We start from the raw sequence: 19401 nt of genomic DNA, 5'->3' as shown, positions 1-19401 counted from the left end.
TTTTGCCTTGGGAGCAGCGGGCAGCTGAGCCGCGCCTCTGCAGCTCCCTCGCTCCTGGTCCCCTCCTCCCCGACCCTTGGGATAAAGGGATGCTCTGTCTTATGGAGTAAGCAGGTGCGCTCGCGGGCCCCAGGCAGCCGGGGAGGGTACTGCCAAGACACGCAGCGGTTTGCGGGGGGACCGCACAGCTGAGAGCAGGGAGCCAGGGGGCGCGAGTGTGCGTGTGTAGGGAGTGTTAGTTACAGTTTCTGTCACAGACTTGCCAGATGTAGGGGGGCGCGTACCAGGCGCCAACCTCCCCTCATCACACCACGAGCACCCATCCTCTGAATGTTCAGGAGAGCGGCTCCCATTGGCTGCCGCAGTCGGTTGTGTTTGGCTGGCCAATGGGGAAGGCCCGCTGCGGGAGAGGGTAAGAGAAGGGGGGAAGCTGGTGGTGGCAGCTCCAGCAAAAGGGGACTTTGTTTCTGGGGCTAACCATGACAGGCCAAGGTGGAGGGATCTTGGGACATGGCATAAGCCCCACAGTGCCTTGCATTCCTGAGCCCTCCGTATAACCATAAGTCTTTCCAAAATGGTGAAGTTTCAAAGGGAGTTGGGAATTCCTAGGAGGGTTCACCCCCCCTGCAACTGAATATAGAACAAAGTGGTTGGGTCTAATTTGCCAGAAGCCTAGATTATGCTTGGAAGATGATAAATGAACACAACTTCCTTATGGTATTAGGGGGCAGCTTCCCAAAGCTTACTAATCATCACATATCTTGGTCAAGGCCACCATACCCTTCCCACAAGTGATTTGCAGGGTCAGAATTTGTTTGTTTGAAGTCAACTTTACTGAGGTAAAATTTACATACAAGAAAGTGCGCCCATTTTGTTTGTTTTTAAGATTGTACCCCTCCCTCTACATATTTCACAGGCTAAGGTAACATTGACATATGCCAATACCACTGACACGTGAATTATTGCTAATGTCATTAAGGTCAGATTCAAGCAGGACATGTGAGCTGCCACCTTATGTATGTGAGACTGAGCTTCAGGAAGAGAAAAAACGTGACTAAATCCACTCCCACTAAGAGAAAAACAATTCAGTGCATCAGCCATATATCTGAAAGCAAATTGGAATGTGACTATTTAACCAAGTCCAAGTTACTCAAAACGGGGTCTTCTGGTTAATGTTATTAGTTGAGTTAGCAGATATATTTACAGCTAACCCTTTTATCATACATATGGGTCACCCATTTCTAAAACCTTAGATTATAATATTCAACATTAAAACCATCCAGATAAGGATTTAATCTTAGTTGGCTAATCCAAGGCCATCATGATGAAATGCCAATTAGCATTGTACCATGTATCAACCATCATTTTACAGTATTTTGGTTTTTAATTGTTTAATGTCTAGATAATAGTTTGCTGGATCATTCCTCTGTATTTGAAGCTAATGCCCCTGGTGATCTTTACAGAATAGCTGTAAAAAAGTGTGTGTGGGGGGACTATTAATTAGGCACATCCTGTACATAAAGTGGAAAAGAGGCTTTGCCAACTCACAGCTAGAATTAATGCCAACTTCCTAGGAGATGTTAAAAAATCAACATTAAATCCACATAAGATTATTTAGATGTATAATTCTGGCAAAAACTTATCACTTAGTCTACCTTTGTAAGGAACAAACTTTGATTTCTGGTAATGTGGTATCTCAAAATGAGTTCCTTGCCCTAACAAAAAGTGTATGTTACCTCTGTGCCATGAGGTTTTGGGAGCACTTCACGTACATTTTTGGAATTAGTTCAATGAATATATATTGCTTTTGCAAAAAAGAGATAAAATATAATTTTTAATTAACAGGAAACTACTTCATTGCACCTATTGCAAAAAAACTAAATGTACTGTAGAATGTCTTTTTGTTAACTGTGCATTATTAAATAATTGTCTTTTGAATGTATGCAGTTGTTTTCATAGATACCTTATTATCATGATTTTGGCAGTTTTCCAAAGTTTCTTTCACCAACAGACACAATTAACTTTGTATTTAATCAATCCATGTTTATTAATAGTTTTTATGAATACCAATAAACATCAATGTCTTAAGGCCTTTAAAATATTAAGGAAATATAATTTTTACCTTACTCTGAAATTGATATTTTCAATATTTATCCCCCAAAGCAGCTCTAGGTAAAATGTCACCCATTGCCTGCATTTCTTAACACTAATCTACTCTGTTTAATGGGTAAGGGAACCCTGGATCATTTTCACCCAATAAAGATTACCTCGTGGATTAAACTTCCTAAAACAATGCCTTTGTAATTTCATTTCCTATCCCTGTTCCACTATGAAAAATCACCTACAAGGTTAGGGCCAAACAGTTTTGCCAGTTCAAATCTGGCCCAAGCATACTTACCTGTCCTTATCCCTATTTCCAAGTGTGTACATACTCTCTGGTCATTGTCCCCTGAAAATGTGCTGTCTTTTGTTTTTTAATACATTTTAATTTAACAAACAGCATGGTGCTTCCTCTAAGACACTCTACAAATATTAGCTCATTAGGTTTTCCTAACACCCCTGTGAGATTGGCAGATAAGGAAAATGAAGCACAGTTAAGTGACTTGCCCAAATGGCAGAGCCAGGATCCAACCTGGGTGTGTCTGGATTCAAGGTCAACATGCTTAACCATTAAAACTGTTATCTTTTGTCCCAATGTATTGACCATCTGAAATATCGTTCCTTCTCCACTATTTGAATTTTACTACTCATCCTTCAAGACATGGCTCAAATATCACGTCTTGCAAGAAGTTCTTCCTTAGAGATTCCCATCCCATACTCCTCTCTTGCTCTGGCACTAGATCAGATATTATTTATTATTTCAATGACCAGTATATGTCATCTCACCAACTAGACAGTGACCACTTCCTATGCAGATGCTCCTCAATTTACCATAAGGCTATGTCCCAATAAACCCATTGTAAGTCCAAAATATCTTAAGTTGCAAATGAATTTAATGCCCCATAAACTCATTGTAAAGTAAAAAAAAACAATCGTAAGCTGAACCACTTTAAGTCCAGATGCTCCTAGGCTTACAAGAGGTTATGTCCTGATAAACCCATCACAAAGTCGAAAAATCAAAATTCGAACCATCGTGAGTCATAAATCAGGGACCGTCTGTACTTTTCATACCCACCAGAGCCCCTTTCATGGTACAGTTGAAGCGGCAAATGCTCAATAGTACTTGTTAAATGAATATGTAACCCAAATCCTTGGAAAAGGCGCGTTACGTTCTGCACACAGCCAAAACATTATTTCTAATTTAGCTTACATTTGGCAGAGTCAAAACGCCTATTTACACTCAGCCCCTCACCCTAATCCTCCCACAAGCCTGAAAGCCCAGTTTAAGACATCTCTCACACTAAGTCTGTGAAGCACGAACTCTTTTTGCCAGCACCTTGCTCTCAAAGCACCGAAGCCATAATAACAGGAGACTATCCACAGCACCTGGTACAAATGCTAGGACACAGAATTGCACAATATAAAATAATATGGGAAAAGAGAGCACGGAATGATTAGTTGTCCTGGAAACGGGTTAGGTGGGAAAGTGCCAGCAAGTTCTAAAACATGGAAGTACATGCCGGGTCTGGGAAGCCAGGTTCCTCGACTCGGACCCATGGAAAGACTGGAAGTGGACCTTAACAAGAGAATCCGGAAGGCTTAAGTACCCAGTAACTAGTGGCCTAAAAGCAAAGGACAAAGTGCGGTGCTGGGGCCATGCTTTGTAAGGCGCTGTTAGCACTTCCCGTCACCGACACAGCGTCAGCACCAGCCATAACCGCCATGCAAAGCGGCTCCACTGGTCCCTCCCTGGAAAGCTTCCCAAACTCGCTCAACCCAACCCGTTGCCACCAACTCGCGGAAACTTGCTAACGGGAGCCGGGACACTAGCAAGCGTGCGGGCAGCTAAGCGCGTGCGCGAACCTTCTTCCTGTGCGGACCAATCGCAACGCGGCACTGAGTGCTACGCCTGCGCAGTATGCCTCCGGTCGCCTTCCCCTTCTCCGGCTCCCGCGGGCCGGCTTCACTGTCCAATGCCCACCCGGAGCTGGGAGGAGGAGCCTGCGTAGTGTGCGTGTAAAGGGAGGGGGGGGAGCGAGCTGGGGCCCACGGTGTTTGACCCGTTGGTCGGTGAGTAAGAAGAAAAGAAAGGAGGAGGTCCAGAGTAGCGGTCGCCGAAATGTTCCGGTGTGGAGGCCTTGCGGCGGGTGCTTTGAAGCAGAAGCTGGTGCCCTTGGTGCGGACCGTGTGCGTCCGAAGCCCGAGGCAGAGGAACCGGCTCCCAGGTGACTGACCCATCGCGGACAACCCCCCACCTCGGTGTCCCAGGGCCTGGACGCCTTAGGCTCCCTGTGACTTGCAGCCCTCTCCCACCCCCTCATAAAACTTAACACACTCAGTCGCGTGAATTCCAAATTGGCGGGACCCAAAAACCCTGAGTTTTGCAACCAGAGGAGTCGGCCCAGCCGTGCTGACCTGACCTTCAAGAGATTTGAACCCAGTAGCCGGCTTGAGGCCCTTTCCTGGGTGGGTTTCCTGTTCAGGTATAACAGAACAACTGGTCATCTCATATTGTCCATCGCCGTCTCCCCGTGACCCCCACCCCACTTTTTTAGAGCAATGAGGTCAAGTAGACTTTGTGAATTACCGACTGTGAGACTTTAAACAGGACGTTTAAATCCTACGCCTAAGTTTCTTGTGTAAATGAGGGCATTACCTGCTCTACCTTCCAAACCACAGATGAGATCCATAGATTTAAATGCCCTTTGAAACAGACATGGTGCAGTGCAAGTAAGGAGTCAGTCGTTTGTGCACCAGACACCAAGAGAATTGGCCCAGAATTTATTTGAGATGCTTGGTCAGTGTAATTCTTGGTAGCCTTTAATGCTTCAAAGAAGCAGTTTGCAGAACACACTGTATTTTTCCACCATGAAGTTGTTTAATCAAATTTTAGAGCTGGAGGGGATTTTGTAGTAAAGTTCAAGCCACTCGTTTTATAGATAATAAACTGAGGCACAGAGAGGGTAAATTACTTGCCAAAGGTCACATAATTAATTAATAGGTAGAGCTAAGGATAGTTCGCTAGTCTCTAGGTCCCTATCCCCTTGCTACAACACCACACTGCTTCCTAAAGTTTGACTTCAAAAAGAATGAATCCGCCTCCTTCCCAGTAATTAGTCCATTGTGTACCAGATATCTATGAATTTATCTGAACATGGTTTCAGCCTGCTTATTTTCAACCTGCACAACTTCATGGGGATAATGAATTATCCACCTGTAGGAGGTGTATTTAAAAAAAAAAAAAACAGTCTTTGAATGTCCACCCCCAGGGCATTTGCCTTTGCAATGTCAGAAGTTATTTTTGAGGCCTTTGCAATACAGAAACACCTTCTGGGTGCTTTAAAAATAAAAAGTGGAAAATATTACCCTTGGATTGTTAGGGTCTTTGCAAATGTGCAGTTGAACAGTTTTTCTAGTTGCTATGAATGAAGAAAATGTTTCCTGATGGGTTTATCTGAGTTATGTCCTAGGACATATTGCTCTTGGAACTTAAAAAACTTTGCCTTAGCTTTTAAACTAATGACCCATCAATGGATGTCATCTGTGTGGGTTTTGTGCATTGAAATGATGGTGCTCTATGTAAGTTGCACAGAAATTTACACAGAAATTCAGATAACCTGAAGATTTTCATCCACACTGACCTTTCAAACTTTGTGTACTTATTTTGCTTAAGACTCAGCTTTTACCAGTATTCTTAAGTCTGAGCAAAAGTTCTCATCAATTAAATATACATTTGCAAAGTTAAATTGATTTATTAGACATTTGAAGGTGGTTGGTGACATTAGAACTACTGAAAAGTACAGACTCAAATGGTTTTTTCCAGTGCATGGCTTTGTTTGAAGGCAGTCTACTGTACAATATATTCTGACTTCCTGACATATCCATCCATCTCTTTTTATACATGTATTCTTTGTCCTTTGGCCATGAACCAGAGTATGACTTCACCTGCCTTTAAAACTGGGTGAGGGTAGAGTTATAATTTCAAAAAGAAATTTTGATACTCTCATTTTAGGAATTAACTCTTTTGTGGCTTGATTACTAATTGCTTTTAATCTGATTTCTTTTTCATATACTGGCATCTACCATATGTTTTTGCACAAGTGGGGAAGAGGCAATGTTTATTTATATACCTTTTCCCACCCCCCACCTTACCTTTAAACCTGCCTTGCATCTGTCTCATCCACATCTATCACCATTGTCAGGTTCACTTCCATTATATGTTGTGTTTTGCCTTAAAACCATAATGGCTACTATTTGTTTATTTACTTTATTTGGATGCTCTACCTCCTTTTAGATATGATTGAGAGTAACTAATAGTCACCACTCTATGTCTGCATTCAGCACTGAGGAGTGAGCAGATGGGTTAGATAATAGATATTTTCTGTTTTATAATATTTTATTTGGTCACCAAACATTGTGCTGCCCATGGGATCAAACTGATCACCAGCTCCCTGACCTAAGGTTCAAATGTTTGAACATTTTTCTTTATTTGGACTCCTTCTCTCCTCTTTAAAAAGGAAACTGAACTCCTTGTGGGCAAGGATCCTGGCTTCCTGGACACTGCCAAATGACACTTTTTCTTTGAAGCCTAGAAGATGAATCTTCCCCCACTCTTTCTGCTGAGACAAGGCTTTCCAGAAGAAAATCTTTGGGAAGTCCACCTTTTCTGTAACCAGTTAATAAGTTCAATTTTCTAGACATATTCTAACTTTTTGAAGGAGTTGCTATATGTCTTAACTTTCTTCTAGATCACATTTCCAAAAATTACTTAGTCATATGAATCAAGTGGAAGACCGACTCCAAACCTACTCTAGGATCTCCAAGAGAGTCCTGGGAATGAGAATAAGAATGAATGAGAATCTGGGAATCTGTATTTTAACAAGCCCCTGATATAATTGATTTGATCAGGCAAGTTTGATAAATATAGTTTTGGATGAGTAGTGATTCTTTCCTTTCTGTTTCATTGACCTAAGGATCAAAAAACCAAACTGAGCAACCTTGAGTCTCTTGTGAATTATATCAAGCCCATGTTCTCATATTTAGAATAGTAACAGCCATTTTCTCCTCCTAAACTATGTACTACCTGAGGACATGGATTATGTCCCATTTGTTTTTCTGTCCTCAGTGTTTTGTCCAGTCTGGCACATGGTAAATTCTCAGTGACTAAACTCTAGTTCAGTACTATTAAGGACCTAAATTTGCAGAACAGAGTTAGATTTGTTAGATTTATTTTTCTGTCATCTAAATCATTTTTTCCTTTTGTGCCTTTCATCAGAGTGGTTCACACTGTACTATAGTGGTTACTACTCTGATTCCCTTGAAATTCCAACAAGGGTTGATACTAAACAAAGGCTGATAAAGTTAAATAGTTGTTGGATTCTTATAAAGAGTCATCTGGCTACAATAGACAAACTAGGCTTGTCTTGTACTGTGTTTTATCCATGTTGGAAAAATCAGTTTTACACTTAGGAAACAAGTCTTAAGAGCATATAACCTCTTAACCATTCGGGATTCCTAGATGCCTCAATTATGAAGATGTATTTCTGGAAAAGACTATCTGGGAGTATGGAAAAACAGATTATGAAACCAACAGAAATGAACTTGCTGGTTTAGGTACTATGCTAATGCTAGTCTGTGGTGTGTGAGGTTACTAATTTATTATTAAGCAACCTGAAGTAAATGGGATCTGGCTAAAACTTAATTCTTTAAAATGTGCAGTCAGCAGGGTGCAGTGGTGAGTGCCTGTAGTCCCAGCACTCAGGAGGCCGAGGTGAGAGAATATATTGAGCCCAGCAGTTCAAGGACAGCCTGAGTAACATATCAAGACCCTGTCAATAAAAAAAATAAAATAAAATGTTCAGTCAATATCAGTAGAATTAGAAAGAACTTCTGTTTTCTTCCTTCATTCACTAACTCGACAAATATTTATTTACTTATTTTTGAGACAGAGTCTCGCTGTGTTGCCCGGGCTAGAGCGAGTGCCATGGCATCGGCCCAGCTCACAGCAACCTCAAACTCCTGGGCTCAAGCGATCCTCCTGCCTCAGCCTCCTGAGTAGCTGGGACTACAGGCATGCGCCACCATGCCCGGCTAATTTTTTCTATATATATTTTTAGTTGGCCAGATAATTTCTTTCTATTTTTAGTAGAGACGGGGTCTCGCTCTTGCTCAGGCTGGTCTCGAACTCCTGACCTCGAGCACTCCTGACCTTGAGCGATCCACCCGCCTCGGCCTCCCAGAGTGCTAGGATTACAGGCGTGGGCCACCGCGCCCGGCCTGACAAATATTTATTGAACTCTTACTATGTGTCAGGCACTGTTGCAAATTGGCTTATTGAGAATTGAATCCTAAGTGTGAGAGAAAAACCACACCGTCTGTGTAATTTGACTGCAGAAGACCTAAAACAAGTAAACTGGCTCAATAATGAGAAGTCAAGGAGTTAAGCTGGCTTTTCCCACATTAGTAAGACAACTGAAAAGGCATGTTTCAGTCATGATGTAAAATTTTGAAGCCATGGGGAGAAAGGTATGGAAGTAATTTTATGGGTAAAAGAAAATGGGGGGGATGTAAACATACAATACTTAGCATCTTTTACAAAATTAAAGTTACTTAATCACTTTATGGGTATGTAAAAAGTTGGTTTGTTAATGATAAGGTTGTATTACATTTCTTTTCAGGCAGTCAGTAGTTTAAATATTAACCAGTTTCCTTTCTAAAAAATCAATTTACTGATTGCTTCTCAGCCTTTTGGCTAAGCTTGAGTGTGAGCAGTTTCGTCCTCACACTTAGGATTTATGGTATCTGTTCTTATCAGTTTAAACATCAATTTACTTTTAAATGTCTTTTTTCTTTTCTTTCTTCCTTTTCTTCTTTTTTTTTTTTTTGGCAAATTGAGGCAAAAGCTGCTGAACTTTCCCAAATCTACAATCTTAGTTTTATCGGTTTGTGAAAAGCAAGCAAAAACAGAATAAACATATCAGTATTATATTAAAACAAATTTGTTATGATGTCTGTATTTAGGGTCTTCTAGAGAGGTAAACAGAATTTTTAAACAATTATTTTTAGTAAATGAACCTGGAGTGGAGGTAGAAGACAAACTAAATTTGTTGAACTAAACTTAACCATGTTGAACTTTTCCTAACTGGTTTCATTTTCTAAGCTCTGAGAGTTAATTAGTTTCTACTTTTTTTTTTGTTTTGTTTTTTGAGACAGAGTCTTGCTCTGTTGCCCGGGCTAGAATGCCATGGCGTCAGCCTAGCTTACAGCAACCTCAAATTCCTGGGCTCAAGTGATCCTCCTGCCTCAGCCTCCTGAGTAGCTAGGACTACAGGCACATACCACCACACCCGGCTAATTTTTTCTATTTTTAGTTGCCCAGCTAATTTTTTCTATTTTTGGTAGAGACGGGGGTCTCGCTCTTGCTCAGGCTGGTCTCGAACTCCTGACCTCAAGTGATCCTCCTGCCTCAGAGTCCCAGAGTGCTAGAATTACAGGTGTGAGCCACCTTACCCAGCCCAGTTTCTACTTTTAATGTTTCATCATTTTTGTGCCCTTCTGAAAATCAAAAGCTTGCCCAAATTGAGATAAGCTTCTCCCCCATTCATGTTTTTATTTTCATAATTTATTTTTATTTCCAAATTTAAACCATTTTATTTCATGTGATGAAGAAGGATTCTAAAACAGGTAAGAAATAAGAACAGTAAAAAAAAAAATACATTTCCTTTTCTAAGAGTATAGATCCAAAGCATTTTTTTTTTCTTTTGAAGACAGAGTCTTGCTCTGTTGCCCAGGCTACAGTGCAATGGTGTCATCATAACTCACTGCAACCTCAAACTCCTGAGTTCAGGCAATTCTCCTGCCTCAGCCTCCCTAGTGGCTGGGACTACAGGGGCATGCCACCCTGCCTGGCTAATTTTCCTATTTATTGTAGATACAGGGTCTCACTCTTTTTTTTTTTTTTTTTTGAGACAGAGTCTCACTCTGTTGCCCAGACTAGAGTGCCATGGTGTCAGCCTAGCTCACAGCAACTTCAAACTCCTGGGCTCCAGCGATCCTCCTGCCTCAGCCTCCCAAGTAGCTGGGACTACAGGCATGCGCCACCATGCCCGGCTTATTTTTTCTATATATATATTTTGGTTGTCCATATAATTTCCTTCTATTTTTAGGAGAGATGGGGTCTCGCTCTTGCTCAGGCTGGTCTGGAACTCCTGAGCTCAAACGATCCACCTACCTCGGCTTCCCAGAGTGCTAAGATTACAGGTGTGAGCCACCATGCCCGGCCCAGGGTCTCACTCTTGCTTAGGCTGGTCTCGAACTCCTGGCCTCAAGTGATCCTCCCTTCTTGGCCTCCCTGAGGGCTAGGATTACACCTGCATCTGGCCCCAAAGTCTCTTATCTATAATTCAGAAATCAAAATAGGACCATGAGGTTTTTGTAATTCATTTGCCACTAAAACTTGAATTGAACTGGAAAGAGGCTACTTATAATCTTTTTAACATCTCACTTAGTGTGGTCATACAAATATCAATGTGTTTGACTATGGGTTGCAGCCCTTTACTGTGCTTGGTGTCACTATGTGGTATATGCACTATATAATTAAGACTAAACAATTCTGAGTTCCAAAACACACATGGTTCTAAGGCTTTCAAATAAGAGACTGCAGACCTTCATTGGGCTTATTTTTACCCCTCTGTGCCCTGACATTGTGAAAGCAAAGTTGAGCTCTCCCTATTTCTAATATCTACAAGTACAGATGGGATGTTACTACCAGTGCCCATTCTATTTGTCTTTTAAAGCCTAGTCAGGACAGGAACATATGTACCAGCCTCTAGATAGAAGGTTCTCAAAGTATGGTCCCCCACCATAACAGCAGCAGCAGCATCCCCTAGAAACTTGTTGGAAATGCACATTCTTGATCCCCATGCCTGATGTATTGAATAAGAAACTCTGAGGCTGAGGCCTGGCCAGCTATGTATTCACAAGTCCTCCAGGGGATTCTGATGTGCTCTTGAGGGTTGCAAACTACAGCCACAGGCCACACCCGGTCAGCTGCCTCCTGCTTTTGTATGCCCCATGAGCTAAGAGTGGTTTTTACATTTTTAAATGGCCAGGGAAAAAATAGACCATTTTGTGACACATGAAAATTATATAAAATTCAAATTTCAGTGTTCATAAATAAAGTTTTATGGGAACATGGCCACATCCATTCATTTATCTATTGTCTGCGGCTGCTTTTTCTCAGCATCAGCTGAATTGAGTATTTGCAGCAGAGACAAAATGGCCCACAAAGCTAAAAATATTTACTGTCTAGTCCCTTGCAGAAAAAATGTGCTGCTCTAGGTTGATAGTCCACAAACAGGAATAATTACAAGCAGAGAAGGTACCTGAGATCTTCCTTCATCTGAAAATGTCAGCACCCTCCTGGAGAAAGAAACCTATGAAACTCCTATGTTTCCATGTGTGAGTGTTATTGTGATCACCAGATCATTACTTAGGTCTACATAACTTTACATCAAAATATTCTATATTAATTTGGAGGAGTAAGAGCCAAGTAGTTGGTGGACACTTTAAATTTTGTCATTCTAAAAATTATGTCATAGTCCAAAATTCTTCAGTTCTTTGGGGGAGATAAATTCATTTTTAAATTTTGTTTTCTGATTTTCTTCTTTTTTTCTTTAATTTTTTTTTTTAATTTTTTATCTTTCTTTTTCTTTTTTTTATTTTTAAGTGATAGAGCTAGGTTAGTATTAATGTTTTCTGATTTTCTTCTAAGCATTAGTGTTTCTGTCTTCCAGAACACATTGTCTTTCACACAAGACCGAACTGTGTCCTGGTTAGATTGCATTGCAGGGTTTTATTTTGTGCAAGATTTGGGCCATTTAGATTGCTCCTTAAATGGTTGTTATAATGTCCGAGGTAGCCCATTGTTAACTTTTTATATCTACCTATTCAGTCATCTCTCTGTGTTTACTTCAGTTATGGGGAGGACATGAAAAGAGGTATTTGATGAACTGAACTGCTTATACATTTTTCATGATCTTTTCTGGAAGCTATAAATTTCCTCACTGGGTGGCATTTTAAAAACTCCAGCAACTTATGTTCATTCAGATATCTGTAGTATTTATATGTACAGTTTTGATTATATCTCTCTTGGTCATTTAACAGTGAACACCCGCAGCCCAGTAGGCAATAAGTCTTTACTTGTTCAATGCATTGACATTTAATCATAAACATGTATTAACTATTTTATTTTTGTATGTGTGTGTCTTAATAAATTATGTTCCTTAGGCAACTTGTTCCAGCGATGGCATGTTCCTCTAGAACTCCAGATGACAAGACAAATGGCTAGCTCTGGTGCATCAGGGGGCAAAATCGATAATTCTGTGTTAGTCCTTATTGTGGGCTTGTCAACAATAGGAGCTGGTGCATATGTAAGTAGAAAAGCAGCTTGTGTGAAGAAGCTGCCAAACAGCTCCCGTTAATAGACTCAATACTACTCTGCTTTAAAACTTTTGCAACTAATTCCCCTTTCTCCTTTTGGAAAAATTTCCAAAAAGCCTTCTTTAAAGTGCCTACTGTCTGATATCCTATTAGAGCCAATTTGGGAATGATTGAAATTTAATCTCATGTTGATTGATTTCTGCTCTTTTCACTTGTCTTTTTACTTTTTACTTGAATGTCAGTGTGTTTTCTTAGACTTGACTAACTCACACAACTGTCCCTGTTCTCTTGGATGTGACACACTAACCTGTGAATAAAGTCAAAGTTCATTGCAGCTCCTTAGCACAATATTTGATTTTGACTTATTTGTCAAATATTTTATTTTTCCTCAGCTTGAGATTGACATTTAAAAACAACAGCCTTCAATCAAAAATGTTAAGCATTCCTAAAAGGAAAACTATCCCTGAATCTCACCCAAAGACTAAATTATAGAAGCAGGCCTAGAATCTCCGATTTTAGAATGGAGTTTGTATGAGGTGAGAAATATGGCGTTTAACTGCTACATAATAGTAGCACAATTATATCCTCTTAAATTAACTCTGATCAGCTTAGCAGGTCACAGAGGAATTATTCTGTAGGTTTTTTTTAATTTGGCAGGGTTTACTCTGACTAAGCAGATCAGTCTAAAGTTGGATCCTGTAAGGTTGAGTGAACCAACTTAGATAACACCTAGTAACAGCCTTGATTGAAGAAAGCTGTTTGTTTTACTTGCTAAGAGCAAATAGTTAGATGCCATTACAATTGTAGTTCTTTCTACATTGGTAAGACAGTGAACTTTGTTCCTTGGACGCTAGGTTAAAAACAGGGATATGAAAATTACTTGACATGACCTATATCCTTATACTCTGACCAGACTCCCAAATGCACAAGAAAAGTAGACAGCTCTTGGCAGCTGTGAGTCAAATCAGAGTAAGAAATACATGAGATCTGTGTGATAAGATGCTTTGAGGAAATATGTATTCTCCTCCAATCCTGGAGCAGCATTTTTTTCTTTTTTCTTTTTTTTAGCACAGGATAACCAAAACTGCTTCCCTGCCTTTGTATTGAATATTTCTTCATTAATACTTAGTGCACTTTCTATTTCCTTTTGTTTCCTCCTTGGCCTTACCTTTACCTACAGTTGTGCAGTGTCATCACCTAGGATCCCCTTCTAGATCACTAGCGACTACAGGTGCTTCTGGGAAAGATGGCAGCAGCCTAGTATACTTCTTAATTATAGGAGCAACAGTGACTGGGGCAGGAGTTTATTATGTAAGATGTTTACACTAAAATATATTTTGGGGTAGGGTGGGTGAGACCATGGCACTAATGAAAACTTGATCCGTTAGAATACAAAAATATTCACAGCATGTGCTTTCTTTAGGTATTTATTAAAGGGACATTGTCAGTTGCTAGAGAGTCCTTAAATCTCATTCTTCAAAATGTTGAAGTCCTACCAGATATGTCTAATGATTGTTACAAATCCTTATCATCAACTCTTTCTTTGAAACTTTTGCCAATTTCATGATTATGTTTTATGATGCTAAATTATATTGTGCTTTAGTGCTGCATCTCTGACAAGACAGTCTCAAAGAGTAAAATGTTGAATAGCAAGTAAAGAACACCATTTTGAATCATTTTTGTGTTTTGTGGGAACCAACCCAACTTTTACTGTGAAAAGGCATTTTATTGAATGCTTCTGAGGAGGTCCAAAAAGCCATAGAAATTGTAATATTCTCCCCACTCACCCACAGCCTCTATTTAAAAGTAAATTCATTTGGCAGTGTCCCTTTCGTAATCTATAATTTGGTCAAACTAGTGGCTGAAATGGTACAAGCTAACCCATTCATATAGCTTGCTTTCTTAAATGCCTCTCATTCATAACTCAGATACTACCTTCTGAGCCTTGACTTTTCCATTTCATACCTCTCTCAACTTTTCCCATCAGTCCCACCCCATTCATTCAAAAATAGATTTAAAGTGTATGTATTTGATATGTGTGTAACAATTTAAACCTGATAAACCTCTGGTTTGTGTTGCTATACCAGAGTTGGATGCCCTCCACAGAGTTGACCATACAAATTCTCTTGATGCCAAGCTACAAGACAGGGCCGGTCACTGTTGCTTTCTCCTGCCTTAGAAATATCTAAGAACCATAAGTTCCTCTCAAGCCATTCAGTTAAATGCCTCACTGCACTCTGTGTTTATCCAACACTGGTAATAATGAAGCTACTATATTATAGTGGTTCCAAATTAAATGATAAGCTTTTGTCTACCTACAGCTGTTATCAAACTATTTTGCACTAGTTTTGTTTTAGGTTTTAAATCACTGAAAACTTGATCAGAGTTGGCTTAGATTTTTTTTTTCTCTGAAATTGATACTAGTCTCAAGAGAACGGTTAAAGTCAGTGTTCAGAATTTGATGAGACATGGCTATAAGTTGTTTAATGTTTGTGTTAGTTTCTCAGGCTGCCATAACAAAATACCACAGACTGTGCGGTTTAAACAACAGAAGTTCATTTTCTCATGGTTTTGAAGGCTGGAAAGTCCAAGATTAAGGTCAGACAGGGCTCAGTTTCTGGTGAAGGCTCTCTTCTTGGCTTTCAGACAGCCACCTTCTTGCTGTGTCCTCACATGGTGGGGGTGGGGAGGGAGCTAAAGAGAGTGAGCAAGGGAGCTCTAGTGTCTTTTCCTTTTCTTATAAGGCACTAGCCCTGTGAGATTAGGGCTCTACACTTACGACTTCATTTAACCTTTATCATCTCCCTAAAACCCCATCACCAAATATCATCACACTGGGGGTTAGGGTTTCAACATATGAATTGGGGGGGGGGGCGGAGAACACAGGCATTCAGTCCATAGCAGTGTTCCTACGTAACTTTTTTCTCATTTGAGGAAATGTTCCTAATTTAAGTATAAATACTACCTTAGAAATTCCTGTATTGGGGCTCTTCACCTTCCTCCCACTTTATCCCCCCAAAAGAAGGGGGAAAACCAGTGGACTTTTGAAATTTTTACCATCGTCCACAGAAAGAAATACATCGTATCTTGCAACCTGTTAGATAACTACACATACATAAAACTAAAAATTTCAAGAAATGCTGCTCTTACTAGGTGCAGTATACTCTAATACTTTCTATTCTCTTCTGTTTGTGTTTTTTTCTAAGTTGGTCATAACCTACTAAATTGATTTCACAGCCCACTAATGGGTTATAACCACAGTTTGAGAAACAATGATTTGAACAGTGTTTCTGCCACTTGGATTGTAAAAATAAACTCCTGATTGTCGTTGATGTGAGAATTTTTCCTCCTCTTGCTGGTGACATTCTCTAGGACCATAGGAAGGTCCCCTAATCTTGGTCTTCTGTTATTTGTCAGTGGACAGAGCCAAAGTGGCCTGTAGAATACTTAGTGAGATTTTAGTATTTGGGCCCTTTGCCATTGTTAAACTGATAGGATCTCATTGCCTCACTCAGAAAATGACCTGTTTCCTTTCAAATTCAATTAAGTCGAATAAACACCACCATGTTCACCTTTTTAGAAAAGTTATTTCCACTAATATTTTCCATAAATTTGTAGTTTTTCCTAAGCTGAAATGTATTCATGTCATTAACTGGAAATCTGTACAAAGTAAGAATACAGAAACCTCTGGGTGAAGGGTAAAAGAAATACACACACACGCACATGCACACACGCACACACACACATATGAGATAAACCTCTTTCTTGCCCCTTTCCCCACTAAACCCCAAGCAGTTTCTTGGTCTGCTCTTCCTTTCATGTGTGAAGGCATTAGGAAATATGAGCTGGGCTTAGGCTAATCTTTGGTCTCCCTCTCAATGTGAACATGGCCACAGTTTATTTCTCTTTTCACTCATGTTGACCAGATTAAACCATCTTTTTAGGTAAAAGTCCCTTTCTTAAAAGAAATATTTTTTAGGTATGGTTAAATACTGGAATTGTGTATAGTATCTGATGCCAAAATAAAAACTTTCTTCCTGAAATTAATGTTAATTGAATTCATTTATTTGATCAATTTAGTGGTAAATTCAAGGAATAACCATTGTCTTTTAACATATAGCACTTAACTGTCTACTCCATTCCTGTCATATGTTAAATGCTTCTAGGCTGATAAATGTTAAAACCGGATCTCAGGGTCCAGGTTCCCCAATTGCAGCACATGGCCTAATGGGCTGCTCTGTAAGGGGGTCATAGAAATATTCTTGGAATATGTTTTATGATACTTCTTCTGATTGTCTTTAATTTTCCCTGTAATTATTTAATTAATCTGAGATTATATTTGACATAAGGTCATTATATTTGACATGGGGTACAAAAGAGTAAAAGTGCTGTAATTTAAAAAGTCATTCTTGGCTGGGCGTGGTGGCTCACGCCTGTAATCCTAGCACTCTGGGAGGCCGAGGCGGGTGGATCGCTCAAGGTCAGGAGTTCAAGACCAGCCTGAGCGAGACCCCATCTCTACTAAAAAAAAAAAAGAAACAAATTATCTGGACAACTAAAAATATATATAGAAAAAATTAGCTGGGCATGGTGACGCATGCCTGTAGTCCCAGCTACTCGGGAGGCTGAGGCAGGAGGATCGCTTAAGCCCAGGAGTTTGAGGTTGCTGTGAGCTAGGCTGCCGCCACGGCACTCACTCTAGCCTGGGCAACAAAGTGACACTCTGTCTAAAAAAAATTAAAAAAAAAGTCATTCTTACCTTCCATTTTTAAAATTTTATTTCAGGGTATTATGGGGGTACAGACATTTTGGTTACATAAATGAAGATATGGAACGCTTCATGAATTTTCGTGTTATCCTTGTGCAGGGGCCATGCTAATATAGTTCCAATTTTAGTATATGTGCTGCTAAAATGAGCATTGTTACCAACCATTTTTGAAAAAGTCTCTAATAAACAAATTCTGGTGCCGTATGTTAAAAAAACTAGTCATGATGCTAAGATTACCCTTATTTCATTTGAAAGGGTTGAGAAAATAGTATACTTGAAATACAACAAGTGTTTGACCCTTAGTAAATTTCTGTGTATAGTTTTTCTGAATGAGATTCCTTCTGCCTCATGAGTTTATGAAAAGGATAGACCATTGAGGGAAAGATGTGTTACTCTATCAGAATAGGATATAGGTGGCCATGTTTCCAAGCATTATCTGAGTACCCAGCAAAACCCAGAAACATCTATCAGGAAAATTTATGCTCCAGCTTCCTACCCAGGACCATATAGATGGATTTCACAGCTAATGTCTAGCATAGTCCAAAACCTCTTTCCCTACTCGATATAAAGTTTACCCTTTTCTAGCACTTTATTCTTCTAGTATAAAATTTTTTTCTTTTAACTATACATTTAGAAATAAACAGAGAGCGTAAGAAAATCTGAAACTGAAACATTTTCATCTGTTGATGCATTTTCTTTCCACACCAAGTGTGTGCACACGCAGTATATTTTATTTCTTAAGAAATAAAATATACTGCCTTAGTGGTTTTAATATGGAGGAACTAATGCCAAGTAGACAAAAGCTTCTCATTTAATTGAAAGATAATATTACTTATGGTATGAGCTAGCTGTATGATGAAATACTCTTTCTCCATGTTTGGGTCTACAGGCCTACAAGACTATAAAAGATGACAAAAAAAGATACAATGAAAGAATATCAGGGTTAGGACTGACACCAGAAGAGAAACAGAAAAGGGCCGCATCATCTGGTGAGTATTCCCTTATTTCTTGCTATGATTTATGGGTATCTTGTGGAAGTGATGATGGTGTGAGATTGTAAGTTTCCAAAAAGTATAGTATTACCCCAAAACTGGGAGCAATTTGTTAAAGTATTTGGCTGGAATTTGGGTTTAGGAATAAAATTAGTAACAATTATGGTTGGGGTTTTTTTTTTATATACATATTAGACTCCTAAAAGGCAACCTTGGTGAGGAAAACTATTAGAAAAGAGATAAAAGCCATTTTTTCAGTGAGGAAATTCTTTTGGTCTGTTTTGTTCTCCTTTTGTGTCTTTGGAGCTTCAAGTTGTTGAAGATATGTTTATTTTCCTAAAGCACATAGCCCTAGCCGTCACTTCCATCCCATGTAATTTGCTTGATTTTTCAGAGAGAGCTGTTTTAATCCTTTAATAAGCCCCACAACTCTAGGTGGGTGATTGGTGTTGCTTTCTTCAGTAGCACCTCCTTATTCCTGAACATTATGTAATAATCCCCAAACGACCTCCTGGGTTTTCCCACTTTGTTGCTAACAAAAGGTGAAACTGAACTTGATATCTTCCTGGTGATCACTAGGAAATTGATGGGAAGGACAGAGACCTTCTAGTATGTACTTTTTAATGTATTTTAGAAGTAACTAAATATTTAAGGTATGTCCTAATTCTGGTATAGACCTAACAAGTGAATGACTGGTGAAATCATTCACCTTTTTTTTTTTTTTTTTGGTATTTTTCACTTGTGAAATGAAAGGGATACTTGCTTTTCCTCTCCAGCCAGGATGCTGTGAAGTTTGTTAAGATTAGCTTAGGTACTATGTTTTGCTAACTTTATATAAAGGATTGAGACAAGTGTAAGGTGATTTTTTTTTTAAATAATGGCAAGGAGTCATCTGAGACTGCAAGAAGATTCATCATGTCTGATCTGTTGCTTACAGCTGCAGAAGGAGAGCCAGTTTCTCAAGTCAGGGTACCAAGTCATGTTCCTTTCCTACTAATCGGTGGAGGCACTGCTGCTTTTGCTGCAGCTAGATCCATCCGGGCTCGGGATCCTGGGGCCAGGGTAAGGTGCACGTTCTTTTGCTTGGCACACAGAGTACAG

At 39.7% G+C, this 19401-nt stretch overlaps 1 protein-coding gene and 1 pseudogene across 1 annotated transcript in view; one reads left to right on the top strand and one right to left on the bottom strand.

The window, feature by feature from the left end:
* The first annotated feature begins 3987 nt into the window (after positions 1 to 3987).
* The window catches only part of AIFM1 (apoptosis inducing factor mitochondria associated 1), a 31944-nt gene continuing 16530 nt past the window's right edge, over positions 3988 to 19401 (top strand). The window contains exons 1-4 of the mRNA XM_045538012.1: positions 3988 to 4325; positions 12388 to 12530; positions 18198 to 18297; positions 19238 to 19362. Of these exons, the coding sequence (XP_045393968.1) occupies positions 4220 to 4325; positions 12388 to 12530; positions 18198 to 18297; positions 19238 to 19362 (474 nt within the window). The 5' untranslated portion in view covers positions 3988 to 4219. The remainder of the gene's footprint in view (positions 4326 to 12387; positions 12531 to 18197; positions 18298 to 19237; positions 19363 to 19401) is intronic.
* On the bottom strand, positions 17363 to 17460 carry LOC123628961 (annotated as a pseudogene).

The sequence above is a fragment of the Lemur catta genome, chromosome X (genome assembly GCF_020740605.2).
Source record: "Lemur catta isolate mLemCat1 chromosome X, mLemCat1.pri, whole genome shotgun sequence".
Classification (NCBI taxonomy): domain Eukaryota; kingdom Metazoa; phylum Chordata; class Mammalia; order Primates; family Lemuridae; genus Lemur; species Lemur catta.
Note: the sequence above shows the minus strand (reverse complement) of the source record. Positions and strands in the feature narration are given on the sequence as shown.